Genomic DNA, 9,642 nt, shown 5'->3' on the forward strand with positions numbered 1-9,642 from the left:
CTGGATTATGAATGAATTCGTGGAGAGGAAATTATAGGAAACCTTTGTGTTCTATTTCAATGGGATTCTTTACTATTTCAATTTATAATCATCAAACACTACTTTTTTAATCCAAACAATTTTTAAAAATTGGAGAAATAATGATTTCTTTTTTTCTGTTTTTTGTGCTGGTCCTGGGGCTTGAACTGAGCCTGGGAGCGATCATTGAGCTTTTTGTGCTCAAGGCTAGTGCATTACCACTTGAGCCACTGCTCCACTTACAGCTTTTTGGAGGTTAATAGGTGTTAAAGAGTCTCTCAAGCTGGGCGTCGGTGGTTCACACCTGTAATCCTAGCTACTTAGGAGGCTGAGATCTGAGGATCTCGGTTCAAGGCCAGCCCTGTCAGGAAAGTCTGTGAGATTCTTATATCAAATAAACCACCAGAAAACCGGAAGTGGCCATTGTGCCTAAAGTGGTAGCGCACTCGCCTTGAGCTGAAGAGCTGAGGGATAGCGCCCAAGCCCAGAGTTTAAACCCCACGACCGACAATAAATAACTAAATATAAATAAAAATAAAAATAAGAGTCTCTCAGATTTTCCTGCCAGGACTGTCTTTGACCTTGATTCTCAGATCTCACCCTCCTCCGTAGCTTGGATTACAGGCATGAGCCATCGGTGCCTGGCTCTTTCTTTTTCCTAAATTTTTCTATAAAGAAGAGTTATTTCCTGTTCATACGATGGGCCCTCAAGAGGAAAATGTTGTAAAGACAAAGAAATTATCACTATTCTAATTGCTGACTTATATAAGTTTCGCCTACATCTGTAAAAACTCTATTTGGCCATATTCCATTGAGGAAAACCTTTTTTCAAAACAAGGTAAGTTGCTTTTATCTTCTGGTATGCAGTACAGTATTTGCACCTATTGGACTAGGAGTTGGAAGTTATAAATTCTAGGTTTGTACTGCTTTATTATTAAGTTGCAGGGCAATCTTTTGGGATTCAGTGAGCATCTCTGAGCTGCTTTCTCTAAAATGGGAATGCTTACCCTACTTCCATCACAAGAGGGTTAGCAAACAACCAATATGAAAAGTACTTTAAATACTGTAATATCCCCATAACAGCATTCCCCAAATACATCCTCTCAATTACAATATACTAAATAACAAGATGTCTGTGCCTGTGGAAATATTAATCTGCAACTTTTTGAAAATGGTACTTTCATCACATGAGTAATGTCTGTGGCATATAACTTCCAAGAAAGAATTAAATTGGGCCATTTTAGACATTCACTTTCTTAGTATATCTTTTTATTCCATTAGCAAATCCCAGAAACATCATTAGAAAAGCCTATTGTGGAAAGATCTATTAGACTGTCCAGTAGAACTTGCTAAAGTCCTCCAATTGAGAACCCAGAAAATTTCACAGCACCTAATTAGTCTATCTACAATTTCTTCAATATCTAGTTCTATTTCCTCAGGTAGAATACTATACCTATTTCCTCCTGCATGATCATCAATGATTACGAAAAGCAGTATGTTCAGATGAGAACTCAGTGCTAGCAGATTCTATGAGAGCATTGCCAAGCCAAATTCATGGGCTGGATGTTCTGTGAGGATGATGAGACAGAGGAAGTGACAAGAAGTGATAGTCCCATGCAAACTCATTAGTCATTTGCCCCACACAAATATAGACATCCATCAGCCTCTGTTGTATCATCTTCAGAAACATTCAGCAACAGTGTTTATTCTGGAAAATAATTAGGAAGTCACTTCCTATTTATATTTTTTCTACTCAACACAGACTTGTTCCATTCTCATTTATGTACAAATCACATGTGCAACAATTTCAATGGAAAATGTGTCACAACAAAAGGCAAGATGAGGCATTGTACTTTCTAGATACTTCTGATCACATGAGCAATTATATAGGGTACAAGTCTGAGAAGGAGAAAAGGTGTCATTTGCTTTAATAAAGAAAGTTCAGTGGCAAATTTTCTTTCTTTGCACGCATCATTTTAATGTTTGATATAGTATTTCCTTTGTTCCTATCCATCGTCTCCTTTGTCCCTAGTGTGTAATATTCCTTTCAAAAACGACTTTTTCTCTTTAATATGTATTTTCCTTATTACTATATTCTATACTTCTCTGTAATTTGACTATCTGATGGTTTTAGTGAGCTATATATTTTTGCCAAAGTACCATGTTTATTGGCCTGGAAGAAGTCTGAGCCTTAGTAGACAAAGAGAGTGCTTACTTTCTTCCTTTTCCACAGGAAAATTCTAGGAGTGAAGGATTAGAGGGGAAGCTCTCTCCCGAGGCACAGCACTGACCCCAGAGGACAAACCAAAAGTCCCAAAGAATAGGGCAGTGATCTCTAATGAGCACTGTTTATTGAGCTGTATGGGCTCCATTTGGACAAACAAGCACAATTTGGAATGCAAACACAATTCAGAATGCATTTGACTCTGACATTCAGATTTTTGATAAATGAAACCTCCATTAATGGACATGCCCACCATTATTGGACAAATTACAATCACTAACTAATGCAGATCCCCCAAAGACCTTCAGCATCACCAAAGAAAGATGGCATATTTTTATTACACTAAGTACATTTTATTTTGCATTAATTAAATAAAAATTAGTAATGTGTGTTGACTGAAACATATGGATAACATGACTATAAGGGATGGCTGGGCTTTTAAAAATATAATTGTTGCACAGCAGTGCTTCCTTCTGTGTATGATATATAGGAAATAGCACACTCTAAGAATTAGAACAACAATATATATTCAATACAGTAACAAGTTATATAATATTATGAAATATTTCACATTTATGAACACTTGCAGTTAATGCCTCACCTCTTTAAAGCTAGCAGGATGTAAGCCTATGATGTACACATACCAAATGATAATCTAAACCCCAAAACACTTAAATCAAGTATTAGCACATCACTATTGCCAACATTATCATCTCTACATTTGTTTAAAAAAACATGGAAAGGCTTTCTTTCTTTCTCTATGGGGCAATGAAAAAAGTATTCTTTTCTGAAATTCAGATCTATTTAAAGCATACTATAAGTTTCTTAAGGAAAATTGAAATCCACAAGTGGCTTCTGATGCTAGAAACATGACTGATAAGTAATCCCATTGTCCTATTGCAGGTAGTATAGTGTACGAGAAGAAGAATAGAGTCTAGAGTCAGAGAGAAGTGGGAGGTTTCTTCCTTCTGTCCTTTGCTATCTATGAGGACAGAGGGTTTAGGCTGTTTAATTAAATGTTTTCAGCATACACCACACCATTGGTAAAAAGGGGGTATCATATACTAACTAAAGGGATTAACACTGAATTATTATAGTTCCTGATACACTACTTGGCACCACTAATGTAATTAAATGGTAAACACAACCTGTTTTTCCCTTCTGCACTTCTCTAGCAGCTACCTCCCAAATCCCTCTGGATTTCCCACAAGCAAAATGTACATGAACTACACTCTCTAAAGATATAGCCCTTCATATTTCACACAACATTACATGTTCTCCAGACAAAAACCTAATACTGAAAAGAATCACAGACACAAGACATATGAGCATATGAGACATAGACAGCACATATTATAACATTTAAGTTCACTCGATTCTTTCCCATATGTTCTTCCAAGTTTCAAGTCTTTAAAAATAATACTTTTGGGGGCTGGGAAGGTGGCTCAGTGGTAGAGTACTTGCCTTGCATGCCTGAGGCCCTGGGTTCGATTCCTCAGCACCACATAAGCAAAAAGAAAAAATGCCGGAAGTGGCGCTGTGGCTCAAGTGGTAGAGCACTAGCCTTGAGCTGAAGAGCTGAGGGACAGCGCCCAGGCCCAGAGTTCAGGCCTCAGGACTGGACCACCAAAAAAAAAATAATTATTATTTTTGGAGGCACTCTGCTATATTCAAAATCCTGGCTGCATCTATTGCCTCATTGCCTTTTAATTATTGGATTTTTTTTATTTAAGTGTTTATTAATGTGCTTACTCATGCATGCATTTATTCCCTACTTTGTTCCAAAGTAGATTTCAGGTGGCTTATAAGAACACACAAAACATAATATGATTTTATGTGTGTATATATATATATATATATATATATATATATATATGTATATATGCAAGCCAGATTAGAAAGGAAAGGAAAAAAATTAAAAAGTAGTAGCATAAATGAAGCATTGAAAAACAGCTAATACAAACTAATTATATATCATGGATTCTCATTATAGCTGCTATGCATGGGCCACATGTTTGGCTTCAAGCTTTCTAGTAGTCAATATAAGAGAAACTTAATCAGATTCATGCTTCACAAAGTCCTTAAAATATAATTAGAACACTAGTTTATTATGCCCTTTTCCTGGTCTAAATCCTGAAAATGTTTTTATAAGTAAAGTATTGTTCTGCCTCCAAGATCCAGCCCTTGGAAGAGTTTCTCACAAAGATAGACACTCAGTATGGAATTTTATCTACTACTTCTTACTTTTCTTCTACCTATATCTTGAAGCTCCATTTGCTCAATGAAATATGGTTACTAAAGTGACTCTTAAAAAGTAAACAACATTTGTATGTTCTTCCCCCGTGGTATAACCCCTGTTTTCACTGTATTTGATTCCAGTGACCTGTATCTTGTATATACATTTTTCTAATTTGGGGAGGGTAAAAGAAATAACAAAATGCTGAAATAAGGATACAGGTTGACCCATTGTAACAATGAGAAATACAATACACTATGTTGAAAATTAACTTTACAACTTTGGGGAGGAGGTGGAGAGGTGGGAAAAGAAGGGATGGTAGGGGAAAACAAAGAAGGGGGTAATAATGCTAGGTAGGAAATGTACTCATTACCTTACTCATGCAACTGAAACCCTTCTGTATAATATCTTTACAATAAAAATATAAAAAAGCAAACAACAAAAAGATACTCATTTCCGTCTGTAAACAAAAATGTTGAAAGTGCTTCAAAAAGTCCTTTGCCATCACCAAAGCAAATATTTTCTTTTAAGTAATGAAATAGACTCTTTGACATTATTAATAATGACAAAACTTAGGAAAGGGTCCCAAATATCAAAAAGCCAGAAATGGTTAAACAAACCACGATGCCACCACAATATGAAATGATACACACCACCAAAAATAACATATATACTTTAAATGAAGCAAGACATCACCATAAAATGCCGAATAGAAGAGCAGAACAAAAAGCTCTATATCTAGAAAAGAGTACATGTGCATATATAGTCATAGAAAGAGTATAGAAAGAAACCCACTAAAGTGTTATCATTGTTTCAGACATTTGTCATTATGAGTGCATTCCATTTCCATATGCTTGTCTTTATTCTCTGTTTTTGGCACTAATAATAATTTAATATGATAAGAAAAGGAGGGATCATAAAAAAGTATTAGCCCAGTAAATTTTGTCTTAATGATAGTTCAAAATTATATAACACTTCTTAATTTTACTTTTCATTGCACTTTGGTTATTAATAATTATAGTTCATTATCACAAATATAGGCCAGGTATTACCATCTTGGTTTAACTTTTGATAAATCTGAGTCTCAAATTTATGACCCATTGTCACAATCAATAGTGCCAGGTCTAGATATGAACCAGGCCATGAGAACTCAAATCCAATACCCTGTCCATTAAGATGGGTTGTTATATAACTCCAGCAAATAACAAAAGGCAGGGGCAGAGAAATACTAATCCTTCCTCACCCATGAAGGTCACATTCCTGAAACAAAACCTAGGGTAGCAAATTCCATCTGAGGAAATCATGAATTTAGGAGGAGAAAAAAAGGGCTGAACAAATGAGGTCACAAGTGAAATTTTGAAAGCCCACATAAATATTCTATATGAAATAAAATAATAACAGTGGGTTACATACAGTGGTGGGAGTTTATACAGATTAAAATAAAAACAGTGAGCTCTGCACAATTTCCATTTAGATGCTGAGAGGATTTTCAGGGTTGATCAGGATGCAGCTATCACTTAGTTCTGGTCATTGATATCTATGTTCTCACAGTCACCGAAATCTAATCTTGAAGTTCTAACATCTTGCACATATATTTAGCACTATAAAGTAAATGAAATCAAGTGCCTTGGGCCTTTCTGAAATAATTTCTGTCTTGCCAAGTCATTTTGTAAGACTTGTAGGCAATTCTAAAGTTTGTTTAAATCATTCAAGTTTGTCTGAAGGCAACTTATCAGATATTCAATAAGGGTGTTTAAATGACACTAACTCCATGGTTTAGGCTTTTCGGGCACTGTTTTCTTCTCAATATTATCTTTTAAAAATAATCATATAGCATGTCTTTATAGAGTTAACAGCAATCATTCAGGCTTTATTTGAAAGCAGCAAGGGAATTAAATGGCACTTGATGGCTTAAGTTCCCTTGAAGGTGATTTGTGCCCAATGTAATTGTTTTTGAAATAATTGCAGTACCTTTTTATGGAATTCTGCTAAATCATTCAAGTGCTGAACAGGTAACATGGGATTTATAGGGGTATACATTTCCATTGCTTTCCTGGGAAGATTAAAATCCTGTCCTTAAAAAATTGCCTCTGTTTATAGCTATATTCATGGCCCATCCCAAAACTTCTAATTTTTATGATAATCAAATGTGGGGTACTGGAACCTTCATGAGGATCATCCTACAGTATCACATCACTTAGTATGAATAGATTCAGATTCAGCTTTGGCCAATGACTGTTTCTGTATCAAAAGTTAATCTTCATTCACAGGTTCTTCTTGGTACAAAGATTCATTGCTTTCTGGAGAGGCCACTAAAAGATATTTTAGCATCTCTAGCCAAGTTTCCCAGGTTACATTATTGGCAGGCTCTGTTCAACTACCTAATGCCCCTTTTATTAAGCATACAGGATTAGTCAGTGGTACTATAGGAATCCTGTGCAGTGGGATTTTCATATACAGGAACCTTTATAAGATTTTTTAGACCAGTATAGCTGTGCATTCGTTTAACATTCTTTATTGGATGGATGGACCAAATGCTGATCTAAATACTTAAATATCTAAGTGCTCAAGGAAACAATTGGTAGTAAAGACAATGGTTACATGAGGATGGATAATGGAGAAGCACGTCAGGCACAAAATGAATAATGAGTCTGCAAGACTTTGAATTAATGATTTTTCTTTCTTTGAAGGAGTCTTGCATTTCTCCCAGAAAGCACTGTTGAAACCATGCCTTAAAGAGAGAAGGAATAGCCAGGCACCAGTGGCTCACACCTGTAATCCTAGGTACTCAGGAGGCTGAGATTTGAGAATCATGATTCAAAGCCAGGCTGGGCAGGAAAGTCTGTGAGACTATCTTCAATTATCCACCAGAAAGCCAGAAATTGTGCTAGGGCTCAAAGTGGTAGAGCAGTAGTCTTGAGCAAAACTGCTCAAAAACAGCACCCAGGCCCTGAGTGCATGCCTCATAACTGACAGATAAGGGGTGGGGGAGAAATCATCCAGTCTGCTTACTTTGCATGTCAGTGCACTGGACACAAGTCAGCCTTTTCTCTAGGTAAGATTTGAACATAGTTTTCTCAAGAGCAGAAATGGTGGGGCTGGGAAGGTGGCTCAGTGGTAGAGCACTTGCCTTGCATGCTCGAGGCCCTGGGTTCGATTCCTCAGCACCACATAAGCAAAAAGAAAAAAGCCAGAAGTGGCGCTGTGGCTCCAGTGGTAGATCGCTAGCCTTGAGCTGAAGAGCTGAGGGACAGCGCCCAGGCCCAGAGTTCAGGCCCCACGACCGGACCCAAAAAAAAAAAAAAAAAAAAAAAAAAAAAAAAGAGCAGAAATGGTTTTACTTTGAGATCCCTTGAAGTACTGGCACAAAACTGTAATATTAGTCTGTCTGATTTTTCTGATTTCGTGTCAGTGCTAGTTGGCTCTTGCTCTTCAAAAGGGTAAGTAGTATTTTTTAAGAACTCCCAACACTTGGTGGTCTTGGTAGCACCAAAAAGTATTGAAGCCTCAATACTTTCTTCAGCTAATGTAAATACAACATGTGGGGTCCTTCGTTGGCATCACCATTACAGAAGATTTAGACTCTAGATCATGCTACATCCTTCAATTTACAAACAATTCATTGCTTCCAGAAAAACTTTTTTTTAAGATCCATATCAGTGGTAGTAAACACTTTTTTATTTTAAAATCCCTCATGTGTGGATACAGATCCCTTGCATGGGAAGTATTTTATTATTGTTTTGCTCATCTTCAATCCAGAGGTTTAATGTCATATTCATATTTTTCTGTCCACAGGTTATGAGGGATAACACATCTTAGAGTTATACAAAAGGGTATGCTGGCACTAATGCAAATTTAAGCTTTCTTTATTATACAAATTCTAGACCCATTAACATGATATAAACATCTACAAAGCCACTTGTTTTACCTTGAAGAAGCAAACTAAAATGTATCTTTTCTAGAGACATCTAATTTCTTGCCCCTTTAGCTACTTTCTGTGGCGCCAATGCCTCTTGTACTGGCTCTTCTCACATTCTTCTCGCAGTCACATTTCAGCTTTATGGTAATTAATAAAACCCAATAATTACTTTCTACACATTTCATACCCACAATCATCCCTACATGTTAGCATATGATATTTAAGCACCCAGTTATATTATGAACACCACATGAGTAAATGATAATATATTTTGATATTTAGTGCACATAGAACTGATTCTGTAGGGGTCAATTGTTAGAATAAAAAAGGGAATAAGTGACTGTTTCTTCCTGTCTTGTGATATGGTCAGACAGATAGGCAGACAACTTGTGTCAACATGGACTGACTCCCAAATGTGCAATTCACAATCTTCAGTTACCAAAAAGGTATACAGAAGTAAATATAACAATATTTAAATTACCAAAAGTGCTAACTTGCAATTAGGAAGAGATTGCTTTAACTTCTATTCTATGGTAACACAAAGAAAGTTACTGTTTATATACTCAACCCAGTACTGTTGTTATGATTTCCCTTGACTTAATGTTATAAAATTCAACTTTATGGGAAAGGCAAACACATCATATGTATATTTTCTATCATGCCACAGTAAGTCAATTAAACATGATCCTCTGACAAAAGGTAACCTTTGAGGATGTAGATGTAAAGGTCAGGCAAGTCCTGAACATTCAATGCTAAAGAAATGATGGACCACGAAAGAAAAGTAACAGTGAAAATAAACTAGCCCCTTTTCAATTCCCGGCCACTGATACTTTACTTTTATCCCCTCCTCCTGGGAAGATAGAGCGTAGCCTGGCTTTCTTGTTCTTCTCTTCTGGAGCCATGGGAAGTGGTTTGGTGCTGTGGTTGAGTGCTGAAGAATCCCGATTGTTGCTATTCATCCTCATTGGGGGAGCTGGGGGTTTTTCTTCATTATCCAGACTGTCAGACATTTTCAGTTACAGCTGAGTTCACAGTTCCTAAAGGAGGAAAAAATAGATATTAAGGAGGGACTGGCCTGAAACATATCTAGTAAATATGGCAAATGTAACATATTGTTCTCATGTTTTCTCAGGTTTTATGTGGATTATATTGAACGTTTTTTCCCCTTCTAGAGGGAAGGGATTTATTTCCTCAAAGATTACAATGTGCCTGTAAAAAGAGGAAAGTGAAGGCAAAAATGATCAA

At 36.4% G+C, this 9,642-nt stretch overlaps 1 protein-coding gene across 5 annotated transcripts in view; it reads right to left on the reverse strand.

Moving 5' to 3' along the window:
* Pak3 (p21 (RAC1) activated kinase 3) overlaps positions 1 to 9,407 on the reverse strand; it is an 87,998-nt gene extending 78,591 nt beyond the window's left edge. For 4 of the 5 annotated variants that reach the window (XM_042690049.1, XM_042690048.1, XM_042690047.1 and 1 more), the window contains exon 1: positions 9,233 to 9,407. In XM_042690049.1, coding sequence (XP_042545983.1) covers positions 9,233 to 9,407 — 175 coding nt within the window. Of the gene's footprint in view, positions 1 to 9,227 lie in introns of all 5 variants that reach the window. The other variant, XM_042690050.1, reaches the window with a different exon arrangement.
* Between the last annotated feature and the right edge of the window lie 235 nt (positions 9,408 to 9,642).

This window comes from Dipodomys spectabilis, unplaced genomic scaffold (genome assembly GCF_019054845.1).
Source record: "Dipodomys spectabilis isolate Male_0828 unplaced genomic scaffold, ASM1905484v1 ptg000132l, whole genome shotgun sequence".
Lineage (NCBI taxonomy): Eukaryota > Metazoa > Chordata > Mammalia > Rodentia > Heteromyidae > Dipodomys > Dipodomys spectabilis.